The sequence below is a fragment of the Rhinolophus sinicus genome, chromosome 6 (genome assembly GCF_057876585.1).
Source record: "Rhinolophus sinicus isolate RSI-liver-muscle chromosome 6, RSI-T2T, whole genome shotgun sequence".
Classification (NCBI taxonomy): domain Eukaryota; kingdom Metazoa; phylum Chordata; class Mammalia; order Chiroptera; family Rhinolophidae; genus Rhinolophus; species Rhinolophus sinicus.
The window spans coordinates 54389045-54408899 of NC_142506.1; the positions used below are offsets into that span (position 1 = coordinate 54389045).

Here is a 19855-nt window from a genome sequence, read left to right on the forward strand (position 1 = left end):
TTTTCGTATTTTTTGTTTTGTGTTCCTTGGGAATAGAGTGCATCCTTATTAAAAAAAAAAAAAAAAAATCCAGATGGGAAAAAAGGAGAATGCAATACAAAAAGGAAAACTACACCTAATCAGAATGTTGGAGCAAGAATAAAATCTAGGGTTAGAAAAGAAATTAAAAGTCTTAATTCTGACTACCTGGGTTCATTTCCAAACTGCAGTGCCTAGTAACTATAGGATGTTTGGCAAGTTGCTTGTCATTCTATACTTCAGTTCCCTCGTTAGCAAAATGAGCATAATAGTGCCTAACCCTCTCAAGATTTCTGTAAGAGTGAATAGAATAAAACAGTGCCTGGTACACAGTAGATGTCTAATAAATATTAGCTCTTACTAGTAATACAGATTAGAAAACCGAAGCCCAGAGAGTTTAAGGGTTTTCTCTGGGACAATTTAGCTAATGGCAGAAATGTCATTAAAACTTGCGTCCTCTGACTGTTTGGTATGTTTTGGTTTCTTTTCTATTAAGATCACTTTATTTGTAGCCTGGAGAAATTACTTTTGAGAGAGAAAGTGAGACAGCACAAAATCCCTCAGATAAGCATGGTCTAGATCGCAAAGAAGGAAAACGACTCTGGGTGAACATACACATACATACACACACACACACACACACACACACACACCAGCATTAGAAACAGAAAGGAAGGAGGGTGGGGGCAAGTGACAGAGACAGAAAACCTCCAATTAGACTTTTTATTATGACACAATTCATTAGAACATAATTACATTTATTAGATGATTAATCAGAAGGTTAGAAGAAAAGGTCATGTTGAATGTTAATTATACATCTTTTAAAGAATTTCAAGCCTGTTAACAGCAGTACTCTCACAGACTATCAGTTGTAAATTAACTCAAACTCTAGAAGGCAACTTGGCATTATCTTTAAAAATTCAAAATGTGTATATCCTTTTAGTAATCGATACAACAGGAAAGAAATTATCATACAATTAATTTCCAAAAGTATGCAAAAACATGCACAAAAGGATGCTTAGTGCATTAATGGCAATACAAAACATGAGAAAATATTGAAGCATTCAGTAATGGGGAAAGTATGTTTGTGGTGCAGTCAAATAATGGAATAAGTGAGATGATACAAAGAAGTTCCTCTCAATAGATTAGTACATGAAAAACAAAATCAAGCATACGAGAATTTGTGCCAGAATAACTTTTATCTGTTTTCTTAAAATAAAGAATATAGATGTATGAATACGTTTGCACAAGAAAATAGAAAATGTTGTGAAGACGGCTCAAGAAATTTAACAGTGGTTATCTCTGGGAAATAGGACTGAGGTCAGCAGGACAGGAAGTTGGAGAGGAGCAAACATTTACTTTTCTTTTGTGATATATATATATAATTTTTCATATGTATTATATATAAATTTTACCATATACATACATTATTTTAAAACTGAAGGAAAGTAACAAGTTAAAATAAATCAAAGATTGCGAAGAAACAGAAATAGGCCAACAGGCATGAAGCTTAAGAGTTAGAGAACTTGAAGGTTTCGCTTACAGATCGCTGCACATTCTTACCTGACACTTAGCGCTACAGTATTTGGCAACTCGACATTGAGAGCATCGCATCAGCTTTTCCTTCCTATTAAAAAATAAATAAATTTCGCATTAGGAAATGAGAACCATATATGGTTGAAGAAAGAAACATAAATCAATATATTGACACCATCATGCGCTGCCTGCTGTATCTGCAGGGTCGCTGGAGATTTAGATTTTCACATTGATGAATATCTTCTTGCACCTTCCATATGAGACATGTACACAATAACTAATGTTCTTTTTTAAATTGTAATAAAGTATACATAACATAAAATTTACCACTTTAACCATTTTTAAGTGTATAGTTCAGGGTGTTAAAAACACAATTCCAGGGCTAAAATGCAATCATTTAAGCTAAGCCCCATACCATCAAACGAAGACTTAGTTACAGTCACGGCTCTCCCAGAAATGGATTCTTAAACCAGTCAATCAGAAATTGCCTGATCGGCACTTGTTAGGTCCTCTGCCTGCCATCGCCAAAAGGAAAGGGACCCTGAAATAACCAGCCCGCTTTTCCGCCTGGGATACCTTCCTGTTCCTGCTCCCTTCTGCCTATAGAAGCCTTTGATTTTACAATTCCTTGTAACTCTTTTCTATCTATTAGATTGGATGCTGCCCAGTTCATGAGTTGCTAAATAAAGCCAGTGAAATCTTTATATTTTATTCAGTTGAATTTTGTTTTCAAGTGAATTAAGTAACATTCAGATTATCATGCAATCGTTATTGCCACTAAGGTTCTTTTTCACGTAAATTTAATTAAAATACAGAAATTCCCATTTAGACAAAAACTTTCACTTCACTGGGATTTAAATCTCTCCACATGAAATTCAGAATCCAATCCATCAACTAGTTGAAAGTATTCTATAGCTTTCAAATATAAAAATTGTCATATAAAAAACGTATAATTTAATTATGAATATACTTCTGGGAAATGATTTTTAAATTCCAGTACATTCATATACTACTTCAGACATGCTGAATTGAGATGCTCCATAGTTATATCTCCCCAAATCACCCAAGTGAGAAAAATGCAGAAATAAAGAAAAACTTGAGTTATAAAACTACATCTGATGACAAAATGAATCGTGACCACAAACAGGATTGTGGATACTTTTAGGCTGGTGAAGAGCATTGCAAGTCAAACTATAACATTAACATCAATGACAAAACAAGAACGAATCTTTCGAAGCACCTCTGATGTCCCAGTTACTGTTCAAAGTTCTTTACATATATTGACTCACGTTTAACTTCAAACAGTCCTATAAGTAAGCAGTTTTATTATACCCACTTTGGAGATACTTCAATACAGGTTCAAGAGACAAAAAGTAGATGGAGCAAACTGACTAAGGAAACACACCAGAAAGTACACATGGCAGGTGATACTGAAAGGGTACAAACAGAATCCTATAGAGGGAGAATCAAAACTTAAATACACCAGGTACCTCACCCCTGGGAGAGGAGGGGTAAGATATGAGGCATAAAACAGAGGGAGAGGTTAAACATATAAATAAACCAAAGTTACTAACCACAGGCTTTAATGAATTCTAACACTGAATTCTGGCAAAGTAAATAGAGAAATAATTCTAAGTGCTTGAGTAATTTAGTTGCTATTAAGTGAACGAAATCCCTTAACATGAGTTATTTAAATGTTTGGGGTTATTTTTACATATCAAATAACTGGGCAAATAAACTGAAGTTCTCTAGTTTCAAATATACATATGTGTACATATATATATAGACATATACATACACACACACACATATGTATATGGTGAACTGAATCCAGGAGAAAAGTTGTGTGTATTTGATGAGACCAACCACTGAGTATTCGGAACTTGACTGCTTTTCTCTTTGGGGTAATCGCATCTTGGTAAGGTTTCCCTGAAGTGAAAAAAAAACTTGGGCAGCAGCAGGGAGAGAAGAAAGGAAGTAGCAGAAACAGAGCCACCAGACAGTGAAAACATTCTTCCTTTTTTCTCTTAAAAAAAAACAAGAAAAAGAAAAATCAGCACGTCATTTCCAATTGAAAGACAACCCTACATTTTTCTTTAAAATAAAATAAAAAAGCCATCAGAAATGTACCTGCCAAATAAACAGCAGACTTAGTCAGCGTTCTTACAGAAAAAGGACCACGTATTTTAGGTAGCTCCAGAGGCTAAAACAACAAATGTTGAATGGAAGTTAGAGAGGGGCGGATTGTGTCTAACAGTAAAGATCTTTCTGGTGACAGCCACAGTTCAAAAATCAAGTGACAAGCTCTAAGAAGCATGGCGCTCCCAGTCAGTCATGTGCCATGTTCGAGGAGAATCTGTCTACCATGTTTCACCGAAAATAAGACCTAGCCGGACCATCAGCTCTAATGCATCTTTTAGAGCAAAAATTAATATAAGACTGAGTGTAAGTGGTGCAGGCTCTACCTGATGTAGTCTGGTCTTTTTCTCAGCTCAAGTTTCTTTCCAAAACATCACTGTGATCAGCCAGAAACTAAATTTCAGTCCTGGAGAAAAGGACAGAGTGCGCAAGCAGAGATTTTCAGCTTGAAGGAGGACGATGCAAAGACACATGTGGGGCCCCGGGGTTCCTTCTGTTGTACACGGAGGGTCCTGCTCTATTCGGAAAAATGGGCTTCAGAGGGTGGGAGGGCTGCTGGGTTTCCCTGTGGTGTCTGAGCCTTGGCCTGGGCCTAATTGGTGAACAGTGAGTGTGTGGATGGCTGTCGAAGGCGAGACTCTACTGCGAGGCACACGGGGAGACTTCTAGCGGGGTCAGGACACAGGACTAGGAAAGAGCCCTGTGTAATAAGTGTACTATATATGAACGTGTTGTAGATGCATTTTTTTCTCTATAGAAAATTTAAAATGGATTCTGCAGGTGCCAGAGCTGGGGGAAATTTGAGTCACTGGGATTTGTTCGTTTTCTGTATCCTTTCTAGAGAACTCCTTTTCCTCTGCCTGTTAACTAGCCATATTATTTTAGGGCAGAGTTTGAAACAGTAGGCTACTACCCCCACGCCACAAGAAGGACAGAGAGAGATTCCCTGAAATAGCACACCAATTGCTGGGATTTGAGGCAGCCAATTAATCTTTTTTCCTCTTTCATTTCTTAGAGACAGTGGTTCCCCCTAAGCCATCTATAATCTCTAAAATTACGTACTGGAAGAACAAGTAATTTTGCTCTGTTGTTATTTTCTTTCCATATTTCAGTTGCCTAGGCTGTTGACGAAACTGTTTAAGACTACCAGTAAGAGAACTACCAGTAAGAGAACGGCACTATAATCCTGACTCCTTCCTTTATTGCTCTGCAACTAAAGAGAGAAAATATACTTCGCTGTCCCTAAAATTATTCTAATCTGAAATAATAATAAAAACTACGTAGAATGTTGAATGAGTTTTTCATCTTACACATACTTTTCAAAATTAAGCTTTTTGAATGTGTGAAGACTGAAAAGAAATAGACCAAAATGTTGAAATTTTTCTTTGAGTGATATGAATTGGGATGATTTCCCCCTTTTTTCTCTTTTCCAATTTTATATAATAAGATTATTTTATTTCCATAATCAAATAAACATAAACTTTAACGAAAAGGCAATACGTATATTATTATAATAGCCTAAATTGTTTTTGGTCTAAGATAGGGCACAGGGTAAGAGACTCAGACAGACAAATAAAGGTTAATGCCAATTGATTCCAATGTTTGGAACAGCACACACAAATATGTGCTTTGTTTAAACAAACTTTAAATGAAATTATTCTTCTTAATTTAAATTATTTTAACTGGCATTCACTACAAATGGTGGTACTATGAAATATTTCTCACTTTTTGATATATGAGAACATGACAACTTAAAATAATGAAATCACTATCATATCACACACAAAAAAATTCTAGAGTTAATTATCTTCCGAAATACATAAATCAATCACTTCAGAAAAGGAACTGATATTAAAAGAAAACCTTGTGCCACATGGAACATGGGTTACTCAACCTCTTTCTGCACAGGTTTCAACTTCATCCGTGGTTTCCTTTTTTATCATTTTGATTTATTTAACTTAAGTTCACCCAGATAAAGTAAAATTTCTTTATTCTTTTACATTAATTTTTACTTGGATTTGGAGTTAGCCAGTCAAAACATTACTTTAAAAATTCAGGGGGAGATGGAAACATCTTTAAGTGAGATATGAGAAAAATCAAAAGCCGGTTCAAGAAATGACCCTGTCGTTCCTTCACTGATTCAGTCTTTCAACACGCCATGTACTGGTCACCTTCCAAATGCTGAACGTCTGGGCATATGGCAGGCACTGTCCATTACTCACCCAACAGCCACTTCCCTCCTCCCTGCGAGGAGACCTAGTACTTGGGGAGATAGCAGAGAGCCCTTGGTTTCAGGGAGGATAGTTTGCCGATTCCAGAAGCACAAATCATGACTAGTCTAAACTGGTCTAAATCTCATGCCCCATGGCCACTGATTGCTCTAAGAACAAGCCATGGAACCCAGTTCTGGCTAAGGACTTACAAAGAGATACAGTTCATCCTCATAATTCATGGATTCCTTACTTGCAAATTTGTCTACCCACTAAAATTTATTTGTAAGCCCAAGTCAATACCCTGAGCATTTCTGCAGTCATTCACGGATACGTGTGGAGAGGGAAAAATTTGTCATCCAAAGGACATGTTGCCAGCTGAGGTCAAAGAAAGTGACACTTGCTTTCTTGTCTCAGCTCTCATACTGTAAACAAGTGTCCCTTTCATGATCTATTTAGTGCTGTGTTTTTCTCCTTTTTGTGCTTTTTCACTGGTGATTACGCTCTTTGAAATATCCCGCAAGTGGCATGCTGCAGTGCTATCGAGGGTTCCTGAGCACAAAAGGCTGTGCTGTGCTTTACAGAGGAAGCAAGTGTGTTAGCTAAGCTTCGTTCAGGCGTGAGATACAGTGCTGCTGGCCTTGAGTTCAGTGTCCATGAAGCAACAATGCTGATTAAATTAGGTGGCTTGAAACAGAAACACACATAGACCAGGTTATGTATTGATTGGGTGACAAAAATGTTGTGACCGGAGGCTCCCAGGAACATAACCCTGCATGTCCCAATGTCCCCAAGAGCAACGGTTCACCATTGGCTAATGCAGCATTCATGACACCTTTATAAACATAACTACGGTGAATAACAAAAATCAACTGTATTTCTAATAAGGCTTTTTGCCTGTTTCAACTTTCTCGTCACAAGAGGCAACATGAGAATAAATGCCACCATATTGAAAGACCCTGCGAACATCCAATAGCCAGCAGCTACCAACGTCCAGTTTGGGGATGAGAAAAATAAGTTCCTATTTGTTTGAGCCAGGACAGTGGAAGTGTATATACGAAGATATAACAGAATGGTGTTTCCTCCTTCTCAACAAACACACAGGAGAGTTCTCAATGAAACAAAACACTGACGGTGCTCTGCACTCTAGCATACCAAGTCCTATGACTGCTGCTAAGTAGGCATTCTGGCCAAACAGAGTCGCTTCCATGGGTAAGGTCAACCGATCTGCAATAATATGAACTAACATCTAATTCTTAATGAAGTTCACACTTAATTTTATTATGTACTTATGAAGAGGAATATACATTCTCCAAAAAATCATTTTATTTGATATACAAGTAGGAGGTAAGGAACATCTGACACATATATACCATCTGCTTCACACATAATTATGTATCGATGTGTACATAAAGAGATCACTACTTCTACTTTATCATTCCATATTGATAGAACTGACATTACGTCCATATTGATGAGCATTTGGGTTGATTACAATGTTTTACTATATATTATAAACACTGCTACAGTGAATGCTTGCATTGTATAGTGATTTGCAAAACTATTTGGTTTCAGTCAGAACTTAAAAATCACAGAAAGACCCCAAAGAGGTTTTTATTTATGTGGGTTATAGCTATCAATATTTACTGTATTAGAGATTAAAACCAATAATTTTTTTGACCATCTATTCATTCATTTAAAATCATAATCCATTACATGTTGACATATATAATATGTTTTTATAAACAATAACTATATTTTCTGAAACAAAAATAAGTTAGTGAGGAGAATGGCACTGTTTTACATTCTTTCAAATCTCTTTAATGTCTGGCTTAATAGAAGGCAGCTAGATTCTCATTTATGTTTCCAATTTCAATCTGCTTAATAATCAGATATCATGTAGCTTCTGGAAAACTCCATTGAATACTAGTGAGGGAATTAGAGTCTAAAAACAATGTCTTAATATTGTTATTTAAAAAGCTTTCACATTGTAAATCGCCTGAAAGGACCTTGGGGACCCCCACTTTTACTTCCACTGCTATAGAGCACAAATTCCTACAAGTGAAATGGCTGAGTTATAAGAATGTGCATCGTGAACTATTTTGCGTATTGACAAATGGCTCTCCAAAGTGGGTGGAAACGTGGAAATATACACTTCCACAGCAGTATAATGAGAATTCCCTTAAATCCATTCTTGTAACCTTTGACATTGTCAGTCATTTTACTTTCTGCCCATCTGATGTGTGTGAAATGCTATCTTACTGTGCTTTTATTGGGCATTCTTCTAATAGAGTTTGAGCGTCTTTTCAAGTTCATTGACTATTCATGGTTTCTCTTATATGAATTACCTGTTCATATCATTTGTCCCTTTTCTACTGGGTTGTCTTTTTAAGAGATTGCACTTATCATTTAATCTCTTGTTGGAAGTGTGCTTTGTAAATTTAATTCTCACAGACTGTGTCTATATGTGTTCCTCAACTAGGCGCTATAAGAGAATATAATACAGTTGTTAAACCATTAACCCTGGAGCCATATGGCCTGGAACTGAATTCTAGTTTATCACTTAGAAGCTATATAATACTAAAGCAATTTAATCTCTCCAAGCCACTGAACTAAAGTGAAAATAATAATAGTACTAACATTATTTGGCTGTAATGAGAATAAAACATGTAAAACACTTAACATCGTGCTTAGTTCATAAGAAGTGCTCAGTAAATATTACTCTTATTACCATCAGTTGATTGTCATTCCTTTCTGAGATTTTTTTAATGGTAAACTCTGAAAAAATGTTTCTAGATATCATTTGAAATACTTCAGTGCTGGGTAGAAATATTCTAGAAATTCAGAATTTTATTAATTTTTCCCAGTTATTTTCAAGTTCTTCATATATATAACTATGAAAAATTATTGGATCAAAAGTACAGTAACAATACAAATTATTTACTGAAATATTCATGGATATAATTACATGGTAATTACTTCTTAGCTTAAAAGTAAGCAAACATGAATACAATAACAATGAAACTAGTACTTTGGAAAACACTATTGGTTGGTCAACATGAGTTTTAAATGTTCTTAGAAAGTTACCACTCCCACCCAACTAAATAGGGAACTTTCCTATGTTTTCTCTTATCTCAAAAGAAAAAAAGAATCAGAGCTAATACACTGGCATTGAATAGTTTATTTTTCTACGTAGATCCTAGGAAAGGCTGAGAAAATCTTAATGCATCAACTTCCTACTCCCCTCTAATCATCAGGCTGGTAGTGAAGTTTTTCAACACAGAAAAGAAAAGATAATTAACTCTTTCCAGGTAAGCTAACCCATTTTACTAAAAAGCAATCTTCCTGTTTATAGCTCATTTACAATAATCTTTAGAAGATGAAAATTTGTAACTGATCAACCTTGACTAAACTAAAAGAATCCCAGTGGCAATAAATTATAACATCTATTTTCCTCCAGAGAAAATGAGAAAGGAAACATTTTTGAAATGTCATTACTCAAATGGTTTTTTTTTTAATTACATGATATTTTAAACAGTAAATTTTAATTATCTTTTTTCTAATATAAAGATCTTTTGAATGCCACATCCTCCCTATTGCTGCTCTTTATTTTACTTGGGCCCATAAAATCACTAAAGACCTTTTTGTACCATGAACTGTAATAGGTTCTGGAGAAATAGGGATCAATAAGACATAGTTTGTGCTTTCCAGGATTGTTGATGCTACAACAGAAGCAAGAATGCTTACTAAGCACCTATTATGTGTTGTCAGGTACTGTGTTCCATACCCATAAGATTATAGCAGGTGGAGAGTGGGAACCCTAAAATTGAGATATCAGAAATGTTAGTTACTGGTCATTACACGTTCAAGGATATGGCCAGGGGAAGAGCTAGCTAAATTGAGGTAAAAATAAAGGTAATTAGAAGCAGGATTGAAGAGGCCAGGTGTTGGGCAGAAGGATGTTCCTTCACTAAGAATGACATCAGGAGTAATGATGAAGAAAGAAAAAGTGAGCCATGAATATAAAGGAACAACTGGAAAGTAAGGTAATGGGAGGTGTAATGACAAATGCTTCAAAGGAGCTGGCAATTTTGAGAGGAGAAACGGTCTAAAGGAGCAAGGGGAGCAAGAAAAAAAGATACACTCTGTTTCTCCAGACCCTAAGATACTTAAGATACGAGAAAAAACAGCCACTCCTTGGGAGAATAGGAAGCATTGTCCTCAGGGGGCAGTCAGATATGAGTTAGAGCAAGAAGATGAAGGAAACATTCAGAGATCTTCAGGATACAGAGGTTCTGAACAAGATAGAGCATGTTCCGGGTGATGTAGGAGAAAGGATGGGGGGTGGCGGTGTTGAGAAAGGGTAAGGAAATGAGTCAGATTAGGTAGACACCGAGCCATATGGAGTTACGAGTCTCGTATTGATGGATAACTTAGGACATTTTCAGACTTCAGAAGCCATGCTCATTCCACTCAGTGCTGCTCCTAAAACATCCTTAATGCAACATGACAAACATTTTAGTCAAAATATGTAATGAAGAACCAGAAAAACTCAAGAGCAGAACCAGCTGCCAGAAGTCCATAAACTATACTTTAAATGGGTAAATGGTACAGTATGTGAATTACATCTCAAGAAAGCTGTTACCAAAAAAGAAAAAGAGATGACATAATTAGCTAGATTCCTCTACTTAGTTCAATTTTATTCTATGTCTGAGAAGGAAAGAGAGTTTGGGGGCAAAGAAAACTCTGCTTCTAAGGTCAATGTAGCCCTTTGCTTCCTTTACAAAGGGAGAGCAGTAGAACCTCACACAATGGCTAAATCGAGCCTGGACAGATTCTAACCTTCCCATACCCCAGGCTCACCTTGTTTTAGAAATGGAGGTAAAGCCTGTTCTACCCTTCACATTCCCCGAGACATTTCTCTCACCTTCTCCCTCCACAGCTACTGTGGACTTTATCTGACATAATGGACATTCATAAAATAGATACCAGTTTAGGGAGTCCCAGGAAAGGCTCTCAAAATAAAGGGTTTAAAAGTAAACTGAATTTGTCAATTTCTTAAATTTGTTAGGGATGAAAATATTGGAAGAGTTAGTGAACCCAGGATATTCTTACATGCAACAGAGGAGATACTAAATAATTCATTTAAATTATTCTAACAACCTAACAAATACAAATAAAATAAACCAAGTACCTTACAGGCATGAAAAATGCCAAAGGAATCACCAACCTGCTCTGACTTCACCGCAAGACCTACCAGCTGGGAGGGCATTTGAGACAGGAAATCTCTTCAGTTACTGAAAGGAGAGTTCCTGAGAATATCCTCCCCCAAAATGACAGAAGGCAACAACTACTGCTACCAGCAGCCTGGTTTCATTTAGGAGTCTGACAACACCCCAGACCTATTGAACCCAGAATATACATCTGAATAAGATCTCTAGCTAATTCATGTTGCATTAAAGGTAGAAAACTATTGAGCCTGTCTATAAATAAAATTATAGACAATTACTTTGTATATGAAGCCTCTTTGGTTTAAATATGTATTATCCTTGAAACAGTAGGCAGCAAAATCTAACAAATCACATGAAATAGAAGCTGCTTTTTAGAAGATGATCAAAATATCAAGATGATTTAGCCCTGGTCTGTAAAATTTAGGACAGAATACCACACACACACAAATACACACACATATACATACAATATTATGTTACATCAAACTGAATCACAAAGCTAATCACAAGAAATACACAACTGTAATCAATCCAATTGCTCACCAATTGAAAAATTTTAATTCATAGTCATTTTTTAAATTAAAGTTAATGGGGTGACAACGGTTACCCCGACAAATTACCACAATGGTTAGTAAAATTACATAGGTTTCAAGTGTGCATTTCTATAATACATCATCTATATATCACATTGTGTGCTCACCACCCAGAGTCAGTTTTTCTTCCATCATTTTACATAAATTTGTTTGAAAAAAACCGGTGGTAAAAAAAAAAGATCTAATTAATTTCACCAAGATTAAGCTTCAAATTTAAAATATCTAAGGTTTTCGTGAAGCATGCAATATGGGAAAATAATCACTTGTAAAAGGTGATAGTAAAGTCAGCCCAGAAATAGTAGCTATTAAAAGTACCCAGACTTAAAGAAGAGAGGTAGAAAGATGCTACCAGGTATAAAAGAAAGATTCATGACCAGGGCAAAGACAAGCAAGTATAAAAGCGAAAATGAGTTAAAAAGTTTTGAAAATAGTACAACAGTGCTCCCAAGACTACAGACAGCATGCAAAATGATTATGATTTTCTTAATACCTTGCTACTCCTAAAAACTTTAAAATGGTTTTTAAGGTGACATTTTTCCTTCAATGGAGCAGTTTTGAAATGAAAGTGACAAGTACAAATAGAAAATGCTTTTAAACTGTGTTTTACAGTGAACTTTCCAAAGCACATCTGTCTTTCCCAACACATGGCTGCCGTAAAGTCTGGCATCCCTGAATATTTAAACTTATATACTACACTAAAGTCAGTCATTATGAAATCCTCCACTCACTGGGTGACTACTGCACTCAGTTATATTTTGTGGCTTACTTGTGTGTTCTTTATCTCATCCCCCTCCGTGTGTTTATTTCATCAGCACAGGGCTAAACACATAATAAGTGCTCGATGAATATTTAGTAAATGGATGAATGATTCATACAGCTTATTCTAACATTTATGGAAAAAAAATTTGTAAATAGAAAAAACTGCCAGCCCACACACAGCCAACCTTCATTCAGCACTGAGTATCTTGCAAACACGTATCACTAGACACAGGAGAGAGTGACTATAAGAAACAGTTGCCAAACTTGAGGCATATTATCTTAATATGTAAAATGACACTATCCCAGTGCATTTTTGCCTCCTCACAGGACAAATCATTCAAGTTCAGGGGTACCTGAGAGATCACTGTTCCGTTCAATCCAAGAAAAGGCCCTTACACATGCACACCAGTTGCCGCTCCACACCCATTATGGATAAGCATCTCATTCCCCTCATCTTTCTTCCTGCCCCCCTGCCCATGTATCCCTGCTTGGTTAATACACCCAAATTGACAAGTAACTCCTTTCAGCAAAACCCTGCTCTTCTTCTTAGGCCACAGCAAATCCCAACACCTTTGCTTCTACTGCCCTGTCCTACGCATTACAAATATGTTACCTTTTGTTCCACTCTAGATATTCACAGTACACAAAGAGACATGTGAAAGTTATGGCAGGGGAAAAAAAACTAGGTTAAGGACATGATGAAGGCATTAAACAAAATAAATTATCTGGAAAAGTGGGTGTGATTACTGTCTGAAAGTAAACACCTGGAGGTGTCTTCAAGCGTTTAATAGGAGAATCTGATGAAGAAGGTGGGGTCAAAAGTTGATGATGGAGAATGGAAAATGTATGGCTTGCTCTCACTATACATGTATCTCATGTAACATATATTCTTCTGGGTAAAATGGAAAATAAAATATATCTACTGTACTCTAGAGCAATATTATAATATGGAAATATTCAGAAAAAATATCCTGAGAGATTATTATCTTTCAGATTTTTTTTCTCCCAGGCTATATATACTGTCTTGTTTTGATTTTGATTTTATTTTTTATAATCTTTCTTTAGAGCAGTTTTAGGTTCACAGCAAAGTTGAGAGAAAGGTACAGAGACTGCCCATATACTCCCTGCCCCTGCACATACATAGTCTCCCCCATTATCAACATGCCCCCACCACCAGAGTGGTATATTTGTTACAATCGATGAACCAACATTTAAACATCATAATCACCCAAAGTCCATCATTTACATTAGAGTTCACTCTTGGTGGTACACATTCAATGGATTTGGACAAATGTATAATGGTATCAACAATCATTATAGTCTCGAACAGAGAATTTTAGGGCAGCTTCCTCCCGCACAGAAGTGCTGGCAGAAGCCATTGTTCCTTTGTTGAGCCCCCACCACCACCACCACCACCCATCCTGCACATGCAGGTGGCTGCCATATCTGAGTCTCCATCAACCTGGCTAACACTAGCCCCGGTGATTCCTTGGCACCCCACCCAACCCAACTTGATGGCCCACCTAAGCCACTTCCAGTGGCTTCTGCATACAAATGGCCTGCCTGGGCTCATGCTGTGGACTTTCCTAAAACCTCTCAAAGGTTCACAAGCCCCAAACAAGCAGCATCTGACCTTGGCGTGCCCCATACCTCTTGCTAAGCAGCCCCAAGCCTGGCACTAGAGGCAGCCAGCCCCACTTAGCAGCTTAGCCTCTACAAGCACCTCCAAGCCCAGCACAAGAAGCAACCAGCAGCAGATCACTTTGTAACTCATATCAAGTGGCCCTGGGCAGGGCACAGGAAGCAGCTGGCCTTGGCCTGCAGCAGAGCCTGATGGCCAGCTTCAGACCACACTGGAGCACCACCCAACCACCTTTACAAATGACATACCTAAAAGGCAGACTGGGAAGGCACCACCAACCTCCTAAAGCAAATCCTGCTCTGTAGGGTCAGCCCTGCACAACAGCTCCTCCACTGTAGTCACAGCCGGTCCTCACAACCTATTGGCCCAAGGGTCTATCCCTCCCACTGATGTGAAAACAGCAATCAGGCTCAACTACAACAGGAGGGCACACACAACCCACATAAGGGACACACCTGGAGCACCCGGCTCAGGTGACCAGGGAGACTGTGCCCCTGGGCCCCATAGCACACCGACTACATAAGGCCACTCTAATAAGACCAGGAGACATAGCAGCCCTACCTAACACATAGAAACAAAAACAGAGAGACAGCCAAAATGGGGAGACAAAGAAACTTGTCCCAAATAAAAGAACAAAGATCCAGAAAAAAAGAACTAAATAAAATGGAGACAAGCAATCTAACAGATGCAAAGTTCAAAACACTGTTTATAAGGATGCTCAGTGATCTCAATGAGAACTTCAACAAAGAGATAGGAAACATAAATATGGAAATAGAAAACATACAAAACAACCAGTCAGAAATGAAGACTACAATAATGAAATAAATAATATATTAGAGGGAATCAACAGATGAAGCAGAAGATCAAATCAGCAATTTGGAAAATAGGTAGCAGAAAATACCCAATCAGAACAGCAAAAAGAACAATAAATCCAGAAAATGAGGATAGTTTAAGGGGTCTCTGGGACATCATTCACATCACAGGGGTACCAAAACAAGAGAGACAGCAAGGAATTTAGAACCTATTTGAAGAAATAATGATGGAAAATTTCCCTAACCTGGTGAAGAAATAAGACATACAAGTCCAGAAAGTACAGAGTCCCAAACAAGATGAACCCAAACAGGCCCACATCAAGACACATAATAATTAAAATGCCAAAGGTTAAAGACAAAGAGAGAATCGTAAAAGCAGTAAGAGAAAAGCAGTTAGTTACCTACAAGGGAGCTTCCATAAGACTATCAGCTGATTTCTCAACAGAAACTTCACAGGCCAGAATGGACTGGCATGAAATAGTCAAAGAATAAAAAGCAAGGACTGACAACCAAGATTACCCAGCAAAGCTATCATTTAGAATCAAAGTACAGATAATGAATTTCCCAAAGAAGAAAAAGCTAAAGGGGTTCATCACCACCAAACCAGTATTACAAGAAGGGTTAAAGGGGCTTATTTAAGAAGAAAATTATTTGAAAAGATCAAAAATATGAACAATAAAATGGCAATAACTACATATCTATATACAATTACTTTAAATGTAAATGGACTAAATGCTCCTAACTAAAGACACAGGGTGGCTGAATGGATAATAAAACAAGACCCTTACATATGCTGTCTACAAGGGACGCACTTCACATCAAAACACACAAACAAACTGAAAGTAAAGAAAAACATATTTCATGAAAATGGAAACAAACAACAACAAAAAATGGGGTACCAATACTTACACCAGACAAAATACACTTTAAATATAACAAGAGAGAAAGAAGGGACCAATAATCCCACTTCTAGATATTTATCCGGAGAAACCCAAAACACTTGGTACTTCGAATGGACATGTGCATTCCATGTGCTCATTGCAGCATTATTTACAACAACCAAAATATGGAAGCAACCTGGGTGTCCATCAGTGGATGAATGGATAAAGAAGAGGTGGTTCATATGTACAATGCAATATTACTCAGCCATTAAAAAGGAATGAAATCTTGCCATCTGCACCAACATGGAGGGACCTAGAGCGTGTTGTACTGAGTACGTCAGAGAAAGACAAATGCAGTATGATTTCACATATATGTAGAATCTAAAGAACAAAATAAATGAACAAACAAAACAGAAACACACTCATAAATACAGAGAACATTCTGATGGTTGCCAGATGGGATGGGTGTTTCGGGAAATGGTGAAAAAGGGGAAGGGATTAAGAAGTACAAATTGGTAGTTACAAAATAGTCATAGGGATGTAATTACAGCATATGGAATACAGTCAACAATATTGTAATAACTTTGTATGGTGTCAAAAGGGTACTAGTTTATCGGGGTGATCACCTCATAAGCTATATAAATGTCTGATCACTATGTTGAACACCTGAAACTAATATAATGTTGTATGTCAACTCTAATTAAAAAATAAAAAATCATTTTTAAAAAAAGAATTATTTGTATATTTTGGATAACAGTCCTTTATCACAAGTATCTTTTGCAAATATTTTCTCCCAATCTGTGGTTTACCTTCTCATTCTCTTGACATCATCTTTTGCAAAGTAGAAGTTTTTAATTTTTAATAAAGTCCAGCTTATCAAGTGTATCTTTCATGGATACATGGATACCTTTAGTGTTGTAAGTTTACTCCTATTTTGTCTTCTAGGCGTTTTATATTGTTTTGTATTTTAGATTTAAGTCTATTGCCCATTTTGAGTTAATTTTTATGGAGGGTGTAAGGTCTGTATCTAGACCTTTTTTTTTTTTTTTACTTTGCTTGTTCCAATACCATGTTGAAACCTATGGTTTTGCCCCATTGTATTGCCTTTGCTCCTTTGTCAAAGATCAGTTAACTATATTTATCTGAGTCTATTTCTGGGCTCTCTACTCTGTTCATGTGATCCATTTCTCTGTTATTTTGCCAACAGCACACTGACTCAATCACTATAGCTTTATGGTAAGTCTTGAAGATGGATAATGTCAGTCCTCTAGCTTTGGTTTTCTTCCATAATGCATTGACTATGCATTATGGGTCTTTTGCCTCTCTATATAAACTTCAGAATCAGTTTGTCAATATCCACAAAATAACTTGCTGGGATTTTGCCTGGGATTGCATTGAATCCATAAGTCAAGTTGGGAAGAACTGACATCGTCACAATATTGAGTCTTCCTATTCATGGACATAGACTATCTCTCCATTTAGTATGAAGGTTATGTCCCTTCTCCCATACGGGAAGCTAGAGCTGACTAGAGTTGGTATTTCCCTTCCCTCGGCTCAGTTAGGCTCCAGTAATACCCCAGCAGGTTGGGATATGTTGAACGAGTTGCTCCTAAGGGCAGGCCTTGTTAAGAAGTACAGAATGTTCTGGCACATTAAAAAATGGTTCGTTTTCCCCTCCCCTGCCAGAAGCATGAGGGGATTTTTCCCAGTGTTTACTGTGTGAACCTGGCCAAGTTTCTGGAGGTAAAACTCACAAAAGTGGGGGACCCCCTATAATTGGGTCCTCCCAGAGTTTTTAACACTCAGATTTGTCCACACTGAGCCTCCAGCATTCATCACTTACAGTTCAGGTTTTCCTGCTCCAACACTGGATGCCACTCATGAGTATCCGCTCTAGTAAGCCATGACTCCCTATATTCACTTGTCTGTCTTTTCAATTTTAGGGTCACTAGTTTGCCCTGTATCCTCACTGCTCTTATGGATCTACGGAGAGTTATTGATTTTTTTCAGTCTGTTTAGCTTTTTACTTTCTGTTAGGATGGAGTGAGGACTTCCAAGCTCCGTACATGCAGAACTAGAAACCGAAAGTATAATGTGTTTTTTCATCTTTCTCTAACGTCAGGTCTCCTACACCTTTCAACTTCCCATTCTATTTATAGTTGAGACTAAGTGTAGAATAATTCATTCCCATAATGTTCTAAGCAGAGTTGTTATAAAAGGAAGAAAATATAACCGATGAACAAGATAAGGACATACTGAAAGATAGAAATTATATGTATAACATACGTGTCTGTGTGTATATTAACAAAATTATCACCAGTCACTGTCCTTAAAAAGCCTTGGTTTGGAAAAGAAATTATAATGAAAAGCACACTTGGACAGCTCAGTAATAGAAAACTAAGGGTGTTAATTGATCTTCCTATTTACTATCTGCCAAAAGACATTATGTGTAGTAACTGAATTTGGCTGATTTTTTTTCTACCTTAGAAATATTTCACCCATGGGACATTACATAATATTGCCCAAGACTTACAAGGTGATGAAAACCTAACCAAATTTCTAATAAAGAAACCTTTCATTCACTCATTTAAAAAAAAAAAAAGAAAGGTGTTTGTTAAGATCCTGGAGGGCAAAGCTTAATTATTTTCTGTATGGGCATTTTATTGAACAAAATCTTACAAGACTAATTTTTCTTATGTGCTCAAATATTGAAAATTTATCTTTAGTCTCCAAAATTCTTTCAAACTGAACTTAAATAGCTAAACTATTTAAACTCTATGTGCATAATAGAAGAGCTTAGAACTGCAAATTCTGAGTAAATGATAAGCATAAAACATTTGAGACAGAGAAACAAAATATGCATATTTCCTAAATATGTCCATTTATCCTTAGTACTTAAAACCCAGATGGTTTTATAAGCTGTAAAGTATCTTATATATATTAAGAGCAAACAACTTATTACGTTTCTGCTTAGACCTCAAATCCTGACATAATGAATTAAGTCATGTTCCTAAAAAAGAAAGGAGCCAGGCTTTTTTTCCATGCTAGAAGGGAATGTTCAATAATTAATTTTAAAAAATGTACAAAAATGATCAAATCAGAAATGCTTTAGAATGTGTGCCACAAAGTGAATACTTCCCCGTCAGTAGAGAAGGTAAAAAGACTTCCTCAGTGAAAAAACAGCAAGAGAAAGATCGGACTTAAAAAAGAAAGATAACTGTTCAAGAATATGTTTAAGTCACTTAAACACTAGAAATGTTGCTCCCCAAAAAAAGGAAAGAAAAAGAATAACCTGGGTGGAAAACGTCGATGAAAAGCCCTGTACGAGCAGCACTCCCCTTCCAAACTCTGTACAATATTGTCCATACACAAGTAATGAAACAGACATGGACCAGTAGAAATGGGAATCCAGCAGAGCAGGCTTTTCAAACAAATCACCTGGGAACCGGATGAGAAATGCAGGTTCTAATTTAGTTAGGTCTAGATTAGTTGGGGGCTTTTCCGTACTTCTCACAGGGTTCTAAGCAATGCTTCTGTCTCCTATCTGTGGACCACTCTTTGAGCAGCAAGGGAGGAAAATATCCACATCTCATTCCAGGGTGCGAAATCACGCCCAAAGACCCCCAGTTCGTTGCCTGGCTTGCTGCCACAAGGGGGAGTGCACACCATGGGAGCCTGGCCGTCTCTGTACGTGAGAATGACAATGAACTAGCTGTGGGACTTAGGCTTGTGCTGGGTGACTGGGAGAGGGTTAAGAAAATGGAAGTCTGTTCTGGATGTTGTTAAGGATCAAAAATAATTTGTTGGCTGAACATCTTCATAATTTTTTCTGGGAAGCAGAAGAAACAAAGGGGCTAGAGTTGAAAAAGGAGTGATAGGCACTAGTGAGGATGTACACGAGGCTCAATGAGAGAAACGGTAGGAAGAATTGGCCATATTATTACCTAATTCCCCTTCCCCCGGTGTAGGATGTGAATCCGATGTACTGGAACGGTCTGGTATCAGAAAGATCAGCCTTTTGTGGGCAGGACATG

General features: G+C 37.1%; 1 protein-coding gene across 1 annotated transcript in view; it reads right to left on the reverse strand.

Moving 5' to 3' along the window:
* Positions 1 to 19855, reverse strand: part of SMYD3 (SET and MYND domain containing 3) — a 555557-nt gene that overhangs the window by 445799 nt on the left and 89903 nt on the right. The window contains exon 2 of the mRNA XM_019730893.3: positions 1582 to 1645. Within this exon, the coding sequence (XP_019586452.1) occupies positions 1582 to 1645 (64 nt within the window). The remainder of the gene's footprint in view (positions 1 to 1581; positions 1646 to 19855) is intronic.